At 41.7% G+C, this 23,546-nt stretch overlaps 1 protein-coding gene across 1 annotated transcript in view; it reads left to right on the top strand.

Annotated features, from left to right (window-relative positions):
- The window catches only part of LOC119411486 (sortilin-related receptor), a 44,031-nt gene that overhangs the window by 9,474 nt on the left and 11,011 nt on the right, over positions 1-23,546 (top strand). The window contains exons 2-3 of the mRNA XM_037678437.1: positions 8,488-8,667; positions 9,233-9,361. Coding sequence (XP_037534365.1) covers positions 8,511-8,667; positions 9,233-9,361 — 286 coding nt within the window. The 5' untranslated portion in view covers positions 8,488-8,510. The remainder of the gene's footprint in view (positions 1-8,487; positions 8,668-9,232; positions 9,362-23,546) is intronic.

Below are 23,546 nucleotides of genomic sequence, written 5' to 3'. Positions count from 1 at the left end.
TCGTCTTCGATATGTTGCCAACAACACAGAGGGATTACCCAAATATGACACTGATTAGCCGGCTCCTTGTGTAGGTTATATGCAAAAATAAGGTATGAGGGGAGGCTCGGGATGCTCCTAGGCAGCCATCTTGTCAAGCATGTCATGCGACTGTCCCACCCATAACTTCTGATTCACTCAAGATAATTTAATGAAATCTCATACATCATCAACAGATGGAGTGATGGGCACAATTTTCAAGACTCCAGTTCCAAGGTCAAGGTCATAGATGAAGGTCAAATGTTATTCAAGGTTATTGCTTGTTCGCGCCATAACTTCTGATCTGCTCAAGATTATTTAACAAAACTTTATAGAAATTTGTACCACTGCTACTTAGTGTGTCACAAAATCATTTTATCACTTCCGCTCTAAGGTTATTGTCAGAAATCAAGGTCAAAAGCTATACAAGGTATTAGCTTGTCTGGGCCATTACTATAGATTGCTGTATAGCTTGTAGACGTGCATATAATATGTCGTATGCGGTACTCTAATTGTTTGTTTTTATGAAATATAGTCAAGTTTATGTTTAAAGATTATTAAAGCTAAAAACCACCTGACATCACAGTGTTGAGCTGCAAATTATGGTGTGACATATTTTATCCACAGTACCACATATTAAACATATTAAATGTTAAAAGCAAGAATGTAAAAATTTGGTGTGATCAAATGCAATTTTGAATAAAGAGTGTAAGTCTCAGAAGAGCAGACATTCACCAGTCTGCAAACTGTCAGGGACTTTAGCTTCTTCATACAGTCTAAATTCATGCACATTAGGCACAGCCAAGTTTTGGGTTTTTTACTTCAAAATAAAATTAAAGCTGCAAGCAACATTTGAGGCCCTCGCAGCAAAGCGCTGCTCTGGCCTTACGGCAACCGCGGGAGCTCCAGCTAGTCCACCCAGTCGCCATCGCAAATGCTGTTGCGCTAATCCCACATGCGTTCCCCACGGGGCGCATTTCCCGAATCTTCGACATTGCCTTCTGTCCATGTCATTACTTGTCCAGCTGCAGGTCTTAAAAGTATAGGCGAAATCTGACCTTCCAGACAGGAGTTTGGATGACTTCCTGTTTTGTTGCAAATGTTTGACAAGCTATTCCTTTATGCTTTTCAACATGTCATGTGTCGCAATCAACAGTTAGCGAACAAAGTTTCATTGTAATATCTTACACAGTGCGAAGTTGGAAGTGTCATCCAATAATCAACAGTTCTTTCTCTGAGTAGGTGGGGCTTAAGTGATGTCATGAATCAGCAATACCAAAGTGTCTACAAGTGCTTACTGATGAAACACAAAAACTCAGGTTCAGATTGGATGATGTAACACTGAGATATAACTGTTGGAATAATGTAGGGGGCGCACTTGAGTCCATTGTTAAAGAACAATATCAATGTGTCTATAAATGCTCACTGATCATGCACATAAAATCTGGTACATATTGGATGATATTTCACTGAGATATAACTGTTGGAATAATCTATGGGGTGCACTCGAGTCAAATGTTCAATTCAATTCAGTTCAGTTTATTTCTATAGCGCCAAATCACAACAAAGTTGTCTCAGGGCACTTTACAGGAACATTCACATAAAAGCCAATTAGTAATTCTCTATCTAAGGAATCCAGCAGACAAGTTGAATCTTGGCTTCGTTGCAGTCTCCCATCCTGAGTAAGCACAGTGGAGACAGTGGAAAGAAAAACTCCCTTTTAAAAGGAAGAAACCTCCAGCAGAACCAGCTCAGGACAAGCGGCCATCTGCTTTGACCGGCTGGTTGAAAAGACAGGAAGGAGAGACAGATGAACATAGAATGGTAGGTCCAGGTCCAGGTATAGGTCCAGGTCCAGGTATAGGTCCAGGTGTATCTGAAAGACAAAAAACCACATGTTAAGGATAGAAAAAATAATTACAAATACAAAACAGGTTGAGCAGAGTAAGTAAAGACAGTAGCAGAGTGAAAATTGTGGTCAGTTTGTCCTCCAGCAGTCTAAGCCTATAGCAGCATAAGTAAGGGACAGCTCAGGAAACCCAGGCCGAACCTAACTATAGGATTTATCAAAAAGGAAAGTTTTAATCCCAGTCTTAAAACTGGATAATATGTCAGCCTCACGGACAGAGATTGGAAGTTGGTTCCACAAGAGAGGAGCCTGATAACTGAAACATCTTCCTCCCATTCTGTTTTTGTAAATTCTAGGAACCACAAGTAAACCTGCAGTCTGAGAGTGAAGTGCTCTGTTAGGAAAATATGGAACAATAAGATCTGTAATATAAGATGGAGCCAGGTTGTTGAGAGCTTTGTAGGTTAGAAGTAAGATTTTGAATTCTATTCTGGATTTGACAGGGAGCCAATGGAGAGAAACTAAAACTGGAGAGATATGATCTCTCCCAGTAACTCCAGTTAAGACTCTGGCAGCAGCATTTTGGATCCACTGAAGACGTTTTAAAGAAGTATTTGGACACCCAGATAATAAACCATTGCAATAGTCCAGTCTAGACGTGACAAATGCATGGACCAGTTTTTCTGCATCATCTTTAGATCAGATGTTTCTAATGTTAGTGATATTACGCAGGTGGAAGAAGGAGGTTCTAGTAACGTTTTTAATGTGGGGGATAAAAGACATGACCTGATCAAAAATAACACCAAGATTTTTAACATTAGAGCTGGAGGACAGATTAATGCATCTAAGGAGGGAGAAAGACTGAAACATTCATTCCTAAGGTGCTCAGGTCCAAAAACCAAAACCTCAGTCTTGTCTGTGTTCAACAGGAGAAAATTAAGGGTCATCCAGGTTTTTATGTCTTTAAGACATGCTTGTAGTCTAAGTAGCTGATTGGATTTATTGGGTTAAATGGACAAATATAATTGTGTGTCATCAGCATAACAATGAAAATTTATCCCATGCTGTTTAATAACTTTACCTAATGGAAGCATATATAAAGTAAAGAGTATTGGCCCAAGCACTGAGCCCTGAGGAACTCCATGACTAACTTTGGTGTATGAAGAAGATTTATTATTTTCATTTACAATCTGGAATCTATCAGATAGATATGATTTAAACCACTTTAGAGCCGTTCCTGTAATCCCAATATCATATTCAAGCCTCTGTAGTAAAATATTGTGATCAACTGTATCAAATGCAGCACTGAGGTCTAACAGGACCAGTAGAGACACAAGTCCATTGTCTGAGGCCATGAGAATATCATTAGTTACTTTTACTTGTGCTGTTTCTGTGCTATGATGAGCTCTAAACCCTGACTGAAACTCTTCAAACAGATTATTTATTTGTAGACGTTCATGCAACTGACCTGCAACTATTTTCTCTAGAATTTTTGAGATGAAAGTTAGATTAGATATAGGTCTATAGTTGGCCAGAATTTCTGAATCAAGATCAGACTTCTTAAGTAAAGGTTTAATTACAGCAACCTTAAAGCGCTGTGGTACATAACCATCCATTAAAGACAAATTAAGTAGATCCAAAATGTGGACATTAATTAGTGGAAATACCTCTTTAAACAGTGTGGTTGGGATGGGATCTAGCAGGCATGTGGATGGTTTGGATGAGGTTATTATTTTTGACAATTCAGAGCTCAACAGGACAAAAACTGTCCAAACATAAATCAGGCTCTAGTGAAATTTTTAAAGTTGTCTCATTTGACAGGGGACTAGAGATAGTAGAAGGAAGGATGGTTTGAATTTTCTCTCTAACTGAAATAATTTTATTTATAAAGAATCTCATGACGTCATCACTACTTATAGTTGTAGTGACACATGGTTCAACAGAAATGGGACTTTTAATTAGTCTAGCAATAGTACTAAACAGAAACCTAGGGTTATTTTTATTCTCCTCTATTAAAGATGAGTAATATAAAGTTCTAGCTTTACGGAGAGCTTTTTTATATGTTAGCAGACTATCTTTCCAAGTTAAATAAAATTCTTCAACATTAGTAGAGCGCCATTTTCTCTCCTGGTTTCTAGATGCTGCTTTAAAGTACGTAACTCAGAATTGAACCAAGGAGCCAGTTTCCTCTGATTGATTACTTTCTTTTTCAGTGGAGCAATTTTATCAAGTGAAGTTTGCATTGAAGTTGTAAGATGATCAACTAGATGATCTAAGTCTCTGTTCTCTGATGCATTACTCTGCAAGACAGAGGAAAACATTGATGGAAGAGATTGTTTAAATTTGGTTACAGCATTTTCTGATAAGCACCTGCTGAGATGAAATTTACTCTCAGTGACTGTGTAGTCATTTAATGTAAACTCAAAGGTTATTAAAAAATGGTCGGACAGAACAGGATTTTGAGGAACTATTACCAAGTCCTTAATCTCTACACCATAGGTCAGAACTAAATTAAGAGTGTGATAAGAATGAGTAGATGTGCGGACGTTTTGGGTAAAACCAAATGAGTCTATTAAATTATTAAAGGCTATGCTTAAGCTATCACTCTCAACATCCACATGAATATTGAAATCACCCATTATGATGATTTTATCAGTATTTAATAGTAAGTCAGTTAATAATTCTGAGAATTCAGACAAAAACTTAGAGTAAGCACCTGGTGGACGATATATAACAACTAGTAAAAGTTGCTTTTCTGATTTCCATTTTGGATGAGAAAGACTGAGGGACAGTGATTCAAAAGAATCATAACTAATAACTGGTTTGGCATTAATCAATAATCCTGACTGAAAAATAGAAGCTACTCCTCCACCTCGGCCAGTTGTTCTAGGAACATGAAAATTTAAATAATTAACAGGAGTGGATTCATTTATACCAACAAAATCCTCCTGTTGTAGCCAAGTTTCTGTCAGACACAATAAATCAATATGATGATCAGTTATCAGTTCATTAACTAACAGGGATTTAGAGGAAACAGATCTGATGTTCAATAATCCACATTTAATGATTTTATGATTTTGCTCTGGTAAAGTAACTGTTTATTTTAATCAGATTTTTTTGGTTTATATTTATAGAGCTGATTTTTGGTTTATTTAATTTGAGCCGTGGGCGAGTTGACACTGTTTCAATGTGGGTGTGGGTGGGTAACAGAGGAGAAGCAGCAGAGGGGTGGAGGACTACAACTCTGCTTCCTGGACTGGACCCTGGGTTGTCAATAATTTGGGGGATAAACAAAATCAGCCATATTTATAGAAAGAAGAGCGGCTCCGTCCAAAGTGGGATGGATGCCATCTCTCCGCATCAGACCAGGTTTTCCCCAGAAAGAACTCCAGTTATCTATGTAGCCCACGTCGTTGTCAGAACACCACCTGGACACCCAGCGGTTAAACGACGACATACGGCCAAACATGTCATCGCTAGTCAGGTTGGGGAGGGGTCCAAAGAAAACTACGGAGTCCGACATGGTTTTAGCAAAGTCACACACCGAAGCAACATTAATTTTAGTGAACTCCGATTGGCGTAACCGGGTGTCATTACCGCCGACGTGAATAACAATCTTACCGTATTTAGCCTTAGTCAGCAGTTTCAGATAAGATTCTATGTCGCCCGCTCTGGCCCCCGGAATGCATTTGACTATGGCCGCTGGAGTCCCTAAAGCCACGTTTCGGACTATGGAGCTGCCAGTAACCAGGGTCTGTTTCTCAGCGGGTGTGTCACTGAGCGAGGAAAATCGATTAGAAACATGAACGGGTCGGTGGTGAACTGGGGGCTTAGCCTTAGCACTACACTTGCTCCGGACCGTCACCCAGCCGGCCTGAGGTCTCGGCTGCTCAGGATCTGCTGGAGGACCGCTAACGGGAGCTAGACTCTGTGGTTCCACGCTGTCTAAGGGGACCTGGCTAGCTGCTGGTTTTTCTACAGTGCGGAGCCGAGCTTCCAGTTCAGACAGCCTCTCCTCCAAAGCTACCATAACACTACATTTGTTATGTATCATTACCACTAAAGGAGGCAGAGAAGTAACTAAAAACAGAGGAAGCAAGGAGAGAAGCAGCAGCCATGCTAAGCTAACACTAGCAAGAGCTAGCAGAGCCAAATACACCAATAAAAACTGAGAAGTGTTGAAAGATAAAAGGTGTTTTAAGCACTGTCCAACAGTAGAGAAACAACTGTACTAAGTGTGTTTTTGAACTAGATTGAAAAACTGTGCAAAAGACAGATAAATCCAGAAAACAGAGACGACTCAAGCAAACAATTCACTCGAGCTACTGGCAGACAAACAGGAAGTGACACAATACGTCTCACCACGAACGTGCAACGTTACACCACCAATCCAGTGACTACTGGCCAAAAATTACAACAAAAATGTATATAGAAGTGCTCCCTGATCACGCACAAAAAATCTGGTGCAGATCGGATAATATATCATTGAGATATAACAGTTTGAATAATGTAGGGGGCGAACTTGAGTAAAATGTTAAACAACAATACCAATGTGTCAAGAAATGCTCACAGATAACGTACCAAAAATGTGTTGCGGATATGATGATGTATCATTGAGATATAACTGTTAGAAAAATCTAGGGGGTGAACTAGAGTCATATGTTAAACCACAATATCAATGTGTCTAAAAGTCCTCACTGATGACGCACAATAAATCTGGTGCAGATTGGATGTTGCATCACTGAGCTATAACTGTAGGAATAATGTAGGTGGTGCTGTGGAGGCTATTGGCCACTTATCACGGATACTTGTTCAAGGGGCGGATAATGATTGCTCATAGTGATTTTTGTGCACCTCGGCTGAAATCTGTGCAATTTAGAGCCAAACGTGTTGTAACGGCGTCACTTCTTAGTTCGCCACGCTGTCACGCACACATCCTCAAGCCAAAACGGTTTGCACTTTAAATAAAGTCAGACCATATTATCTGTCTTCTAACACAGGATCATCCTGATTAGGTCAATGGTGTCAAAGAGGGAGCATTTCAAGTTAAAAAAAGAGACTTCCTGTTTCAAGGGGGCGGTGCTTTGATGACATCAAAATATGACACAGTGGATCATCGGGCATCCAACAGGGATGAGTCATGCCAAGTTCCGTGCATTTTGGTCTTTCAATGTGAAAGTTATAGTGTTTGGAAATGTATGGCTTGCCATGCCCCTTTAACATCTACGAAAACACAAGCTTTAGATAATTTTTACTCTCCAATGTCTTAAGGGCATCAACCAAGTTTGAAGGCAATCCTTCAAAATTTCTAGGAGGAGTTTGTTATTATTCGCAATTAGAAATACCCAAAAATGACCCTTTGACCCAAAATGGTCAACTTCCTGTTGGTTTTGGACCAGGGCTCCAAGAGACTTTTTCATAGGTCCTGTGAAGACACAGATGTTAATCGAGTTTCAGAATTATCGGTCAAAAATGGCTTGAGGCTGAGGTTTTAAAATATTCTAGGGGCGTTGTGGAGGCTATTGGCCACTTATCATGGCTTCCTGTTCAAGGGGTGGATAATAATTGATCATACTGATTTTGGTGCACCTCGGTTCAAAACTGTGGAATTTAGAGCCAAACGTGTGGCGACAGAGTTACGTCTTACTTTGCCACGCTGTGCCGCCCACATGCTCCACCCAAAACTGTCAGTGTTGGAAAGCAGGTTACACCAATATGTCTTCGGTCACTGGACACACTATAATGCTGATCAGATAACAGGGGTCAGATAGGGATCGTTCAACATAAAACTTTAAACTTCCTGTTGTTGGGGCGTTGCTTAAGTGATGTCATGATTTCACCATTCAGTCTTGCAGGGATCCAGATGTGGATCAATCACTGAAGGCTTGATGTCTCAGACAGTTTTCATGTAGGAGCTATTAGTGTTTCGTTTTTCATGGCGAGATGTCAAACTTTGAGGTCTGGCCCCACCCCTTCAGCATGTTCTGAAACGAACCGTTTGGATAACTTTGCGTCCCCCATGCCTTTTGACCAAAATGGCCAAGTTTGAAACCGATTGAGCAATATCCCAGGAGGAGTTCGTTCAAATGCGGAGGCTGTAATCCGCCAAATAGGTGTGAAAATTGTGCCTTATTCCAAAATGGCTGCGTCCTGTTTATCGTACAAGTTGGTGCCAGATGGTTTTCTATGCATCTTGGGGAATTGGTCAAGCGTACCAAATTTCAAGTTTCTATGACAAACTAAGGTTAATGCGGAGGGTATTTTGAAAATTTCTAGGTGGCGCTCTTGATTAATTTCTGTTGCGATTTTTGCCACACTCTTAAAATATATAATTTTTCACCAGTCCTTATGCGTCCGCCAAATTTGGTGACTTTTGGGATATGTTAAGGCCCCCAAAACGCCAATTCATTTGGTGGGAAAAATTGCAGCTCGGGCCTGAACAGAGCGATTACAATAGGTCTTCACAGCGCTTCGCTGCACAGCGCTTCGCTGCACAGCGCTTCACTGCTCGGGCCTAATAAAAAACGGTGTTTTTGCAGCACCTCTTTCAGCATCAGTGTGTTTTGGCCTTAATCAAACACAATCAAGTGATAACTGACATTTCCCACTTCTTATTTCAGCAACAACTGGTACTAACACGGTAATGCTGACCCCAGTACCCACCCTGGTCCCTCCTCCATCACCTGGTCATTGTACTCGTGGTCAAATCCAGTGTCGCCGACCCCCCCGCTGCATTCCTGAGTGGCTGCGCTGTGACGGCCAACTCAACTGTGAGGATGGCTCTGATGAAGCTCACTGCCGTAAGTCTATAAAGCCACAAGACATTTCTGTTAGTTTCTGATGAAAGGAGGAACAGATTTATGACTGTTTGGGTGTCGGAAGTTTAGAGCTTTTAGCCGAATTCTCGACATTTCTGCATCTCTCTGTGGCTGATGTGGATTGTCAGTGGCTCCACATCACTGTAACAAGGTCTGAGAGCTTCAAAACACTCCAAACATATAGTTTTTTCAGTTATTTTTCAGTCTTATAGATCACGCTATCAAACAAGTATTATTGTTTGTTACAAAATAGTATTATATTTTGTAGATGGTTCAGTTACAAAGTTGAATTCAGAAAAAATAAAGCTAATTTCAAAGCAATATTTACAGCCTAAACATTAGTTGACAGCAGCACGATATGCTTTTTATTTCACATCTGTTTGACTGATAGTTTGTCTCAAAATCACAAGAGGTATAACACTGTCTGTCAACACCGAATTAACACCACAATGCTTCTGAAGTTAAAAATATATATTTCTCACATTGTTTTTGCTGCATACAGAATATGATGATATAGATTTAATGAAAGATGATGGTTTGTCTGCAGCCACCCATGAGTCTCTGTTGTGTGTTAATGGGACTCGTTGTTCTGACGGTGAAGCCTGTGTGCTGGACATTGAGAGGTGCGATGGTTTCCTGGACTGCTCAGACCACAGCGATGAGGACAACTGCACCTGTACGTTTACAGCTTTTAATCAATGCACTTTGTAAGGTTTATTTATTGTACCTAAAACTGTTTTGTGCTGCCACCTATTGTTTGATACTGTTTAAATTCATTTTAAAAATGAGTAGGTGCCAGTCTATTTGTTCCTTTTCCAAACTATACCCCCTTTTTGTACATAGCAGTTGTCGTTTAAGGCCAGCAGTTGTTGTTCAACACCAGTTGGGTACAAAATGTGACTACTTTGCACTTATGCACTTACCTTATCGCAATATGCGAACATCCCTGTACACACAGCGTGTATTGCCATGATGCACATCCTATTATGTGTGCAGTTCAAGCAGGATCAATGAACAAGCTTTTCTTTTTAATAGTAAATAAAATCTGTCTGTGTTCACCCACTAATTCAGGGGTGCCCAAAGTGGGGCCTGCGGGCCATAGTTGGCCCGCCAAGCCATATAAATTATCCCACCACGCTGCCCTTATTACTATATTAAAATTTCCTTTGAAGGTAAGTAAGTAAATAAGTAATGATCCTTCAACAAAGTTCATGTTCAATCATCCAGTTACCAAATCCAACTAAAGCTGCAAGCGGCATTGGAGTCCTTCGCAGCAAAGCGCCGCTCCATCCTTACGGAGACCGCGGGAGCTCCAGCTAGTCCACCCAGTCACCATCGCGAACGCTCTCGTGCCAATCCCACACACGTTTCCCACGGGGCGCATTTCCCAAATCTTCGACGTCGCCTTCCATCCATGTCGTTACTTGTCCAGCTGCAGGTTTTACAAGCATAGGCGAAATCTGACCTTCCAGACAGGAGTTATGAATGACTTCGTGTTTTGTTGCGAATGTTTGACAAGCTTTTCCTGTATGCTTTATGCTTCATGTCATGTGTAGCGAACAAAGTTTCAGTGTAATATCTTACACAGTGCGAAGTTGGAAGTGTCATCCAATAATCAACAGTTCTTTCTCTGAGTAGGTGGGGCTTAAGTGATGTCATGAATCAGCAATACCAATGTGTCTACAAGTGCTCACTGATGAAGCACAAAAACTCAGGTTCAGATTGGATGATGTATCACTGAGATCTAAGTGTTGGAATAATGTAGGGGGCGCATTTTAGTCCAATGTTAAAGAACAATATCAATGTGTCTAAGTGCTCACTGATCACGCACATAAAATCTGGTACATATTGGATGATATTTCACTGCAATATAACTTTGAATAATCTAGGGGGCGCACTGGATTAAAAAATTAAACAACAATACCAGTGTGTTTAGAAGAGCTCACTAATGATGTACCAAAAAGTCTGGCCTAGATCGGATGATATTTCACTGAGATATAACTCTTGGAATAATCTAGGGTGCGCACTTGAGTCATATGTTAAACCACAATATCAATGTGTCTAGACGTGGTCACTGATTATGCACAAATTCTGGTTCAGATTGGATGTTGTATCACTGAAATATAACTTGGAATAATGTAGGGGGCGCACTGGAGTCAAATGTTAAACAACAATACCAGTGTGTCTAGAAGTGCTCACTAATGACGTACTCAAAATCTTGTGTAGATCGGATGATATATCACTGAGATATAACTGATTAAATAATCTAGGGCGCACTTGAGTCATATGTTGAGCCACAATATCAATGTGTCTAGACGTGCTCACTGATTATGCATTAAAAAAAAAATTCCGATCTGATGATCTACCACTGAGATATAACTGTTGAATAATCTAGGGGGCGCACTTGAGTCAAATGTTAAACGACAATACCAATGTGTCTAGAAATGCTCACAGGTGACGCACCAAACATCTGTTGCGGATTGAGATATAACTTTTAGAATAATCTAGGATGTGCACTAGAGTCATATGTTAAACCACAATATCAATGTGTCTAAAATTCCTCACTGATGACGCACAATAAATCTGGTGCAGATCAGATGTTGTATCACTGAGCTATAACTGTAGGAATAATGTAAGTGGCGCTGTGGAGGCTATTGGCCACTTATCATGGATACCTGTTCAAGGGGCAGATAATGATCACTCATAGTGATTTTGGTGCACCTTGACTGAAATCTGTGCAATTTGGAGCCAAACGTGTTGCAACGGCGTCACTTCTTAATTTGCCACGCTGTCACGCACACATCCTCAAGCAAAAACGGTTTGCACTTTAAATTAAGTCAGACCATAGTATCTGTTTTCTAACACATGATCATCCTGATTAGGCCAATGGTGCCAAAGAGGGAGCATTCCAAGATAAAAAATTGACTTCCTGTTTTGAGGAGGCGGGGCTTTGATGACGTCAAAATATGACCACAGTGGATGATCGAGCATCCAACATGGGTTGAGTCATGCAAAGTTCCGTGCATTTTGGTCTTTCATTTTGAAAGTTATTGTGTTTGGAAGTTTGGCGTGAAGCGAGAATTCAGGGCTTGCCATGCCCCTTTAACATATACAAAAACATAAGCTTTAGATAATTTTTACTCGCCAATGTCTTAAGGGCATATTAACCAAGTTTGAAGGCAATCCTTCAAAATCCCTAGGAGGAGTTTGTTAAAATTTGCTATTAGAAATGCCCAAAATTGACCTTTTGACCCAAAATGGCCGACTTCCTGTTGATTTTGGACCAGTGCTCCAAGAGACTTTTTCATAGGTCCTGAGAAGATAAAGATGTTCACCGAGTTTCAGAATTATCGGTCAAAAAATGGCTTGGAGCTAAGGTTTATAATATTCTAGGGGGCGCTGTGGAGGCTATTGGCCACTTATCATGGCTTCCATGGTAAGGGGTATATAATGATCGCTCATACTGATTTTGGTGCACCTCGGTTCAAAACTGTGGAATTTAGAGCCAAATGTATGGTGACAGAGTTATGACTTACTTTGCCATGCCGTGCCGCCCACATGCTCCACCCAAAACTGTCAGTGTTGGAAAGCAGGTTACATCAATATGTTTTCAGTCACTGGACTCACAAGCATGCTGATCAGATAACAGGGGTAAGATAGGGATTGTTCAACATAAAACTTTATACTTCCAGTTGTCAGGGGGTGTGGCTTAAGTGTTGTCATGATTTTACCATTCAGTCTTGCAGGGGACCGGATGTGGATCAATCACTGAAGGTTTGATGTCTCAGACAGTTTTTGTCTAGGAGCTATTAGCATTTTGTTTTTCATGGCGAGATGTCAAACTTTCAGGTCTGGACCTGCCCCTTCAGGATGCTCCGAAATGTACTGTTTAGATAACTTTGCGTCCCCCATGCCTTTTGACCAAAATGGCCAAGTTTGAAACCGATTGAGCGAAATTCCTATGAGGAGTTTGTTCAAATGCGGAGGCTGTAAACCGCCAAATAGGTGTGAAAATTGTGCTGGCATTCCAAAATGACCGCCTTCCTGTTTATCGTACAATGTTGGTGCCAGAGGGTTTTCTGTGCATGTTGGGAAATTGGACAAGTGTACCAAATTTCATGTTTCTATGACAAACAAAAATTTATGTGGAGGGTATTTTGAAAATTTCTAGGTGGCGCTCTTGATTAATTTCTGTTGCGATTTTTGCCGCGCCCTTAAAATATATAATTTTTCACCAGTCCCAATGTGTCCGCCAAATTTGGTGACTTTTGGGAAATGTGAAGGCCCCCAAAACGCCAATTCATTTGGCTTAAAAAATTGCAACTCCGACCTGAACAGAGCGATTACAATAGGCCTTCGCAGCGCTTCACTGCTTGGGCCTAATAATTCTCAGTTGGGTCATCTGGACAGTTTGTTTTTTATAGAGACATTTCACCCTCTATCTGGAGGGCTTCATCAGCCAAATGTGTTTCAGTAAACTGTTTCCTCACCAAGCAGTAAACTCCTTAAGTGGACCAACCAGTTTGCTTGAGCTAAGATGGTTTCTGGGGGCCGTCCTGTCCCTTGTCGACTCCTCCCAGGCAGGCAGCCACAGCCAAAATGGTTCAAGGCAACAAAGTTCATGCTCAGTCATCCAGGTACCAAATCCAATCATTCTCAGTCAGGTCGTCTGGACAGTTTCTTTGTTATAGAGACGTTTCACCATCTATCCGGAGGGCTTCATCAGCCAGAGGAGTCCCAGTAAAGTGTTTCCCCACCAAGCAGTAAACTCCTTAAGTGGACCAACCAGTTTTCTGGAGCTAAGATGGTTTCTGGGGGCCGTCCTGTCCCTCATTGACTCCTCCCAGGCAGATAGCCTGACACAGACATACCACCATCCTTTGACCCAAGGCTGTCCTGTCATACCTCAAATATTTTTGAGGTGTGACAGTTGTGACAATATTTTGGCATATTTCTGGGTTGCGGTAAGCTGATGGACAGTAGCTCCCCCTGGCTTCTCTGTAGCCTTTTATCATCAACCTGACCCATTTTTCGAACCGGACTAAAGTTGGTCCCCCTTCCAACTGAATTCGGTGTTCAGTGACTCAGAGAGCTGGATGGGACCATCCAAAAAAAAATTTTGGCGCAAGACCGACCGCTCCCACCCCACGGGTCACTCTGAGTGCACCCTGCCGGCCAGGTGACCCCTCGAGCTGGGGAGTCGTCCCACGAAGGTCCGGTGTTTTTTTCCTCTCTCTCTGGACCCCAACCGATTTTCTCATCTGGACCTTTGTGGTTCTACCTGATTCCGACAAGAATCACTGGGTGGTATTTTGCTGGCTTTCTGCTAGACTGGCCCATCATGGTGTCTTCATTTGGTGTGGGGGACTTGTACCTTTGTCCCCGAACAGGACCAGAACTGAACTGAGTTGGCTGTGGGGGACTTCGTCTTCAATAGAGCAAGTCTCACCCTCAGTGAGCAGCCCATTACCTTTAAACGAAGGACTGTCCATCTCCGTGGGAATCGCTGTGTTCACCTGGAGGAGACACTCCGATGTTTTGAAGTGCCGCCGGAACCAGACTGGAGCAGAACTGGGCCAGGGACGACTTTAGCCACTTCAGCCTCTTAGGTCAGTCTCATCATTACCATACCATACCATTTTATTTATAGAGCACTTAAAACAGCGACAAGGCCAACCAAAGTGCTGTACAGACAGAACAACAGATAACACACAAAGCAAAATACAAAATGAAGTAAATCAGAAATATAGACATAAAAACGATGCAGATAATGACGACAAACCAGTGTGGAGCATACAGATTCAAAACACAGATCCTCTGGTGTTGAATGCTACTGAATAGTAGCAAGTTTTTAAACGGGACTTGAAAACCGAGAGGGAGGGGGCCTGTCTGACAAGCAGAGGTAACTCGTTCCAGAGTCTTGGTCCTTCTACAGAGAAGGCCCTGTCACATCTGCACTTAAGATGAGTTCCTGGAACTGTGAGGAGCAACCAGTCTGCTGACCTTAGGGAATGTGGTGGGACATACGGTTGTAGCAGATCAGAGAGATAAGGGGGGGGGGGCAAAACTGTTCAGTGATTTGTAGACATACAGGAGTATTTTGAACTGGATTCGAAAGTGAACCGGTAACCAGTGCAGGGAGGCCAAAACTGGTGTAATGTGCTCTCTTTTGCCTGTACTGGTTAAAAATCGGGCTGCTGCATTCTGGACAAGTTGTAGTCGTGCTATGGAGGTTTGACTGATACCAAACAGGAGTGAATTGCAGTAATCAAGCCTAGATGTAATGAATGCATGTATTACTGTCTCCAGGTTATTTTTGGACAATATGGGCTTCAGTTTAGACAGCCGCCTCAGTTGAAAGAAACATGATTTAACAATCATGTTTACATGATTGTTAAGTTTCAGAGAAGGGTCCATTATCACTCCCAGATTAGTGACTCTTTGTTTTTCTGACAGGGTTAGAGCGGAGAGGTCGATGCAGTGGTTTGTGATAGTGTCATTGGGAGGGAACAACATGACTTCAGACTTCTTTTCATTGAAACTTAAGAAATTTAAAGCCATCCAGTCCCTGATGTCAGCCAGTCAGTCGAGCAGAGGTTGCATAGAGCATGTGCCATTGTGTCTTAGGGGGGAGTAAATTTGACAGTCATCGGCATAGAAGTGGAAGGGCATGTTGTGTTTCTGGAAAATAGCACCAAGCGGCAGCAGGTATAAAGAGAATAGGAGGGGACCCAGGATGGACCCCTGCGGAACCCCCCATTTTAGCTCTGCTGCTGATCATTGTTCACCGGAGGTAGCCTCTCGTGCTGTGGAGCACTTGAGCTGGACTGGAGCAGAACCGGGCCAGGGACGACTTTAGCCACTTCAGCCTCTTCGGTCAGTCTTGTCGTTTTTTGCTGGTGGTGGCCTCTCCTGCTGTGGGGTGTGGAGGAGCAGATGAGCAGGTTGACGAGCATCAAAGCGGAGTGAAGCGCAGTGGAGCAGCGCTGTGTGGTGCTCGAGAAATGTCTGGAGTTTGCATCGGAGTTGCTGCAGGCTTCCATCTAAACTCACCTGGATAATAAATAATTTTTATTCCAGATCACGCTGTTGTCCCATGTTTACCTGAAACGAGCTAGGACCATGCCTTTCATTTCAGGAGGATTTTCTGACAACTCGCTTTCTGGCAGCTCACTCTGCTGTTTTCTGCGAATTATCTGTTTCTGCCTGTTGATTCTGGACCCAGCTTCTGTTCCTCATTGGAGCATCCATTCATCTTCGCAGGGGGGCTGGAGCCCCCCTCAGCCCAACTCTAACTGCAGTTGGGCCTCCTCGTCTGATTTGTTTGCCCATTTGATTTGTGACGCTTTATGGTCTGAGACTTTTCTGCACCATTCATATTATTGTCATTATTTTCAGATCTCAGACTATTTGGAGTCATTGACTCTTGTTAATATATTTAGATCTGCCCATCACTGCCACTATCACTGTTTTTGGGTTCTGAATGATCGCGTCTTCATTAATGTTTCTTTTGATTCAATTATGGGGCTTAATTGTCACACTATTGACTCCTGTAATTACACATCAGTCACGAAAAACTCAAGAAAATGTCTGATAATAATGTTGTTACCGCTCTCAGGGATTCAGCCCAACTCTGGACCCCCCCACTACTTACAGCACACCAAATGACTTTAAAAACATCTCAGGACTTCATTTTCTGCAGGTAAATGCACATAGCCTTCTGAGAAAACTTGATGCCTTGAAAATTCTGGTCAGTTCTTCTTGGGCAGATGTAATCTTCATCTCTGAAACCTGGCTCAACAAATCTGTACTGAATAACAGTAACAGCAACACCTGAGGCTCTGTCCTCCCTGATAGAATTCCTTGGAAATTTAAAGAGATTTTTTGGCAGGAGATTTCAACATTGGCTAGAATAAATTGGCCCTTCTCTGTGATAAATTCAAGGACTGTTGTCTGTTACTTAATCTAACCCAGCTGATTGACTCTCCCACTAGACCAAACAAAAACTGTACCGAAAAAGCTTCCATCTTAGACCTGTTTCTAACAAATCTGCCTCACAAATTCCTTGGTACAAGTGTATTCACTGACATTTTGAGTGATCATTGTGTAATAGCGGCTCTCAGATATATTAAACTTTTACCTTCTAAACCCAGATTAATTCAAAAAAGGGATTTGAAACGTTTTTGTGGACAGTCATTCCTCTGGGATCTATCTCAATTTGACTGGCATCGTATTCTATTAACTGACGACGTGAACTCGGCTTGGGACTATTTTCATAATAATTTCATTTATTTTGTGAGCAAACATGCTCCTTTTCGTCAGTTCAGAATAAAGGGGCGCAACAGCCCCTGATTTACTCCTGAACTAGCTGACCTTCTGCACAGGAGAGATCATCTTTGGGTTGCAGCGAGAAAATCTGACTCAGACACTGATTGGTTGAATTTTCGGCAGATGAAGAATAAATGTACAACTGCCATCAAAGCCGTAAAACGCAACTATTTCTTATCTCAGACCTCCAAAAATCTAAATTATCCTAAAAGATTTTGGAAAACCATCAAATCTCTCTCAGGCAGCCTCCAATCATCTGATCTCCCATCACAACTTCTTGTTAACTCTGTTCCTGTGTCAAATAAGCACGAGATCCTGAACTGCTTCAACAAACATTTTGTTGCTTCTAGTTCATTTATTTGACACAGTTACTAATGGAAAATCAGCCACTTCACTTAATAACCAAACTTCTACAAATCAAATCCCTCCTATAAGTCAATCCTCAGTTAATCACACCCACTATTTTTCTCCGTTCTCAGTTTGTGAGGTAAATAAAATGTTGTAAGGTTGTGATCCTAAAAAATCTGCAGGACCAGATGAACTTCCACATTATTTCTTAAGGCTGGCTACTCATATTATTGCAGTCCTGGTGTCCCACATCTTCAATCTCTCCATAAGCCAAAACTCCATTCCAGATGCTTGGAAAACAGCCTTTGTTCTTCCTTTGCCGAAGGAAGGTGACCCCACTTCACTGAACAACTATCGACCAATCTCTAAACTTTGCATTTTAGCCAAGGTTCTACAAACCGGATTCCAAAAAAGTTGGGACACTAAACAAATTGTGATTAAAAACTGAATGCAATGATGTGGAGATGGCAAATGTCAATATTTTATATGTAATATAACATACATGACAGATCAAAAGTTTAATCTGAGTAAATCAGAGTCAGAGAGAGTCAGAGTTTCTTTGTCATTCGCACCTCATGTGGTACATGTGGTGGAGCGAAATTATGTACACGGGGTCCCAGTTACATCCAACAATAAAATGTATAAGAAAAACAGTAATAACATCTAAGATATGAACTAAGAAAAACATCAACTAAATATACTAAATATATATATAATATATATAATATATATTATAATATATAACTAAATATACACTAAGCACTCATAACATAAAACATTGAACATCAGCACAAACATGAACATGAGTCTGTGAGCAGATGTGCACGCATGAACACATCAACATTGAAACAGATCAGCAGCAACATGAAACAGATCAGCAGCAGCATGATGTGGTTTTTCATAGTGATTATTCTGGTTAGAGATTCATGAGTCTAACAGCCTCAGGGTAGAAGCTGTTCCTCAGTCTAGTGGTTCTACACTTAATGCTCCTTAACCTCCTTCCTGAGGGGAGTGGGGCAAAAAGTGTGTGTGCTGGGTGAGTGGGGTCCTTCATGATGCAGGTGGCCCTCTTCCTGCATCTGGAGGTGTAGATGTCTGTGATGGTGGGGAGGCTGATTCCGACAGATTTCTGTGCAACCTTCACCACTCTCTGCAAAGCTTTTCTTTCTGCAGCTGTGCAGCCTCCATGCCACACGTTGATGCTCGAGCACAGGATGCTCTCCACTGCACACCTGTAGAAGGAGGTGAGGACTGAGCTTCCCAGACCAGCTCGCCTCAGCCGTCTGAGGAAGTAGAGTCTCTGATGAGCTTTCTTCATCAGGCTGGTGGTGTTGTTGCTCCAGCTGAGGTTGTCATTCATGTGTACACCCAAGTACTTGTAGCTGGAGACCACTTCCACTGCAGATCCTCTTATGTTCAGGGGGGTGTAGATGTTTTTGTTCCTTCTGAAGTCCACAATCATCTAATAATCATCTAATAATCATCTAATAATCAAATGTAACATTTTAAAGGAAAAATATGTTGATTCAAAATTTCACAGTGTCAACAAATCCCCAAAAAGTTGGGACAAGTAGCAATAAGTGGCTGGAAAAAGGAAATTGAGCATATAATGAACAGCTGGAAGACCAATTAACACTAATTAGGTCAATTGACAACATGATTGGGTATAAAAAGAGCTTCTCAGAGTGTCAGTGTCTCTCAGAAGCCCAGATGGTAAGAGGATCACCAATTCTACCATTGTTGTGCAGAAAGATAGTGCAACAATACCAGAATGGTGTTACCCAGCATAAAATAGCAAAGACTTTTAAGTTATCATCATCAACCGCGCATAACATCATCAAAAGATTCAGAGAATCTGGAACAATCGCTGTTCGTAAGGGTCAAGGCCGTAAAACACTACTGGATGCTTGTGATCTCCGGGCCCTTAAACGTCACTGCACCTGAAACAGGAATGCCAAGGAAATAATAGAATGGGCTCAGGAATACTTCCAGAAAGCATTGTCTGTGAACACAATCCACTGTGCCATCCGCCGTTGCCAGCTGAAACTCTACAGTGCAAAGAGGAAGCCATTTCTAAGCAAGCTCCACAAGCTCAGACATTTGCACTGGGCCAGGGGTCATTTAAAATGGAGTGTGGCAAAATGGAAGACAGTTCTGTGGTCAGATGAGTCACGATTTGAAGTTCTTTATGGAACACTGGGACGCCATGTCTTCCGGACCAGAGAGGGCAAGGATAGCCCAAGTTGTTATCAACGCTCCGTTCAGAAGCCTGCATCACTGATGGTATGGGGTTGCATGAGCTCCTGTGGCATGGGCAGCTTGCATGTCTGGAAAGGCACCATTAATGCAGAGAACTATGTTCAGGTTCTAGAACAACATATGTTCCCATCTAGATGTCATCTCTTTCAGGGAAGACCCTGCATTTTTCAACACAATAATGCCAGACCACATTCTGCAGCAATCACAACATCATGGCTACGTAGGAGAAGGATCCGGGTACTGAAATGGCCAGCCTGCAGTCCAGTTCTTTCACCTATAGAGAACATTTGGCGCATCATAAAGAGGAAGGTGCGACAAAGAAGGCCCAAGACGATTGAGCAGTTAGAGGCCTGTATTAGACATGAATGGGAGAGCATTCCTATTTCTAAACTTGAGAAACTGGTCTCCTCTGTCCCCAGACATCTGTTGAGTGTTGTAAGAAGAAGGGGGGATGCCACACAGTGGTAAAATTGGACTTGTCCCAACTTTTTTGGGATTTGTTGACGCCATGAAATTTGGAAACAACAGATTTTTCCCTTAAAATGATACATTCTCTCAGTTTAAACTTTTGATCTGTGATTTGTGTTCTATTCTGAATAAAATATTAGATGTTGGCACCTCCACATCATTGCATTCAGTTTTTATTCACAATTTGTTTAGTGTCCCAACTTTTTTGGAATCCGGTTTGTAGAAAATCTGATAAACTCTCAAATCAAAAATTACCTGGACTCATTTAATATCTTACCTCACCTTCAGTCTGGTTTCAGGAAACAACACAGCATAACAACTGCTTCACTGAAGGTTCTTAATGATGTTGTTGAAGCATTGGATGCTAAGGAATATTGCGGTGCACTTTTCTTAGACCTGTCTAAAGCTTTTATAACATCTTGTGTCATAAGCTCTCAGAAATTCGTTTCTCAGATCACACCATTTGTTGGTTCTCTAAAGCCCCTTATCCACAGGGCCTTTTTGGGCTCCTATGTAACCAGTTGCCAATTGCATAGTTTCTCCACAGTGCCTTCAGTGGTGGAACCCGCACGATTTTTCGGACCTACTGCTCTGGGGTCCCATGTCTGGTTCTTGTTTGGTCCAAATGTGACGTCAGCGCACTTTCGGTCACTGATTGGTCAGGGGGAGGAGTCACTGGATCTTTCAGAAACTTTTCAAAACACTGATCCGACATTTGCAATTTCTCGGACTGGAGTAGCGGCTGGACCTATTTTAAAGATTTTAAAAACAATAATGACAACACTGTGGCCTAATGCTGAAGTGCTGGTGGGTTTTTTTTTGTGCTTGCTGGCTGACGACAAAATTCAGAACGAGCTAGATGGAGCTCCGCCAGTCTATCCGGGTCCTCTCCACCGGAGCATCAGAACCGGGCAGGGTGTCATCTCCTCAAGCTAAAAGTTATCTGTGGAAGTAAGTAAAAAGTTATATTTACTGTTACGTTTTTTTGAGTTGAAAACTGCATAAATGGGGAAAGTCTGTTTTCTTTGAAAGCTAAGTAGTAGAGAAGCTAGCTGGCCGTAGTTAGCATGTAGCGTTGTGTAGCTTCTCATCACAATATACTATCGGTAGATATCGCAGGGATATGAATTTTATGTCATATCAAACATCCTAGTCAAATGTTAGATACAGTAAGAATATGGACAGACCGACCGGCCGGCAAAAAATAAAAACGCGACTATGGCCGTGTTCTGTTCAGCCAGCATACATCGTCAGATCGCTATATGCGTAGCACTGATTGCCATACGTGTATCGCAAACTGATGGCTTCATCTATCCGCTGTGAGAGCACTGTGGGCGGCTGTGGCTGAGTGGTTAGAGCAGTCGTCCTCCAATGCAAGAGTTGGGGGTTCGAATCCACCAGCAGTCACATGCCGAAGTGTCCATGGGCAAGACACTGAACCCCTCATCGCCTCTGATGTGTGTCCCATCAGTGAATGAATTTGATAAAGTTCTGATTAGTCTCTTTAGAATGATTTGTTCAATTAGCTTTGTAGAGATCTAATAGAGTGCTGTATGAATGGGTAAATGAGGCCCAGATTGTAGTGTAAAGCGCTTTGAGTATCTTGATTAGATAGAAAGGCGCTATATAAGTACAGTCCATTTCAATTCAATTCAAATTCAATTCAATTCAATTCAAAAATACTCTATTAATCCCAAAGGGAAATTATTTGTTGTTGTAACTCGTTATCCTCATTTCATTAAGAGATGTTATAGATACTGATGTCTGTAGACAGGAAGGATCTCTTGTAAAGGTCCATCCCACAGTGGATCCTAAGAAACTGGCTGCAGATTAGAATTCTAGAATTCTAGATTTTACCATTTACCATACACTTCTATTTAATTAGCCATATCACACATCACGTAGCAGTTAACCTGTCAGATCATCATACTTTGTTATTAACCGCTGTATGTTACCCTGACGCCTCAATCCGCCCTGAATAACAGCTGTATGACACCCTGAGTTAGCAGTTAACCTGTCAGATCATCATATACTTTGTTTTTAACAGCTGTATTACACCCCAATGCCTCAGTTCGCCCTAACTTAGCAGTTTAACAGCTGTATAACAACCTGACTTAGTTTAACAGCTGTATAACAACCTGACTTAGTTTAACAGCTGTATGACATCCTGACTTAACAGGTAAGGCAGCAGATTGATTATATTGTTCTTATATTGTTTAAATTCACAAAGCTCGGACTAACTTCGCTTGCACTGTTCGCATTTAAACAAACGGAGTTTTCGCACCACCTGAAGTCGAGCACATATTACACGCAAAATATCACCAAAACGATTTACTTACGGTTCAGGAAATGCATTGCACACTGTAAATTGTGTAAATACACAATAATACCATGTGTACTTTGCACCAAAACAATTTACTAACTTACTTTTTGTTGAAGATGTGACGTGACAGATGTGAACAGGAATCTTTTATTTAAAAAAAAATCATAATTACCTTGAATATGGGCCCAAAATCCTGGATTCACGCTGCTGAAGAGAAGACCAGAAGTTTCCCAAAGACTCATACCGCTTTGGTTTCGCCAAAATGTAGTGGCTACTACAGTATCTTGCAGTGAAGGATGATCATACGGCTCCTCTGAACGTCACAGGCTTATTGCAAAATGTGCATGCGCGCGCATGCATATTAACTAAATGTATGATTCCATCACATGTATGCTGAATGGACAGAACACTGGCAAAAAAAAAAAAAAAAACTGACATAATTAGCGTGTAGCTTCATGTAGCTTCTCATCACTGTAGACAATATTGCTGGGTTATGATTTTTATTCCATATTGCACATCCTGACTCTGTATCTAACATCTGACTGTTCTTACAATCAGTAAACACCAGCAGATGTCCACAGTAGTGAAACATACGATCGTCAGCACTAACTGAACAGACCTGTGTTAACATGTAATGTGTATTATTTCAGGTTAATCAGTCAGTTCCTGTCTGAAGATCCTCTAAATCCATGGGTGTCCTTGGAGAAGGATGGGACAGTAATGTGTGGCCACTGCACTTTAAAGCAAGTATGTAATGACACAAACATTCAAAACTTGAAAATTACAGATAAAAACAAAGGATAACGATGTTTAGAGGAGATTATAACAATTATTTTTTTGTTGTTTGTCAGATGGGGATGTGAAAACAGCCAGCCAGACATATGAAGCCATCACTGGACCGCAGCATCAGGATCTGAGAGTTTGTGCCTCCAGACTACACATCAACTGCAGCGGACCAGACCTCGGAGCTTCTCCGGACGCTCTGCTCTCCTGCACCTGCTGTGGCAATGGTGTTTGGAAAATAAAATGCCCACACTGTGCCAAAGATGCTGGAGTCCTCGGTGCCTCAGTTAAGAAACATTTCTGCATTGACAACACAAACGGGTCTTATGAACTCAGCAGAGGTCACACAGGT

Source organism: Nematolebias whitei, chromosome 6 (genome assembly GCF_014905685.2).
Source record: "Nematolebias whitei isolate Nwh7 chromosome 6, NemWhi1, whole genome shotgun sequence".
In the NCBI taxonomy this organism is placed as follows: domain Eukaryota; kingdom Metazoa; phylum Chordata; class Actinopteri; order Cyprinodontiformes; family Rivulidae; genus Nematolebias; species Nematolebias whitei.
Note: the sequence above shows the minus strand (reverse complement) of the source record. Positions and strands in the feature narration are given on the sequence as shown.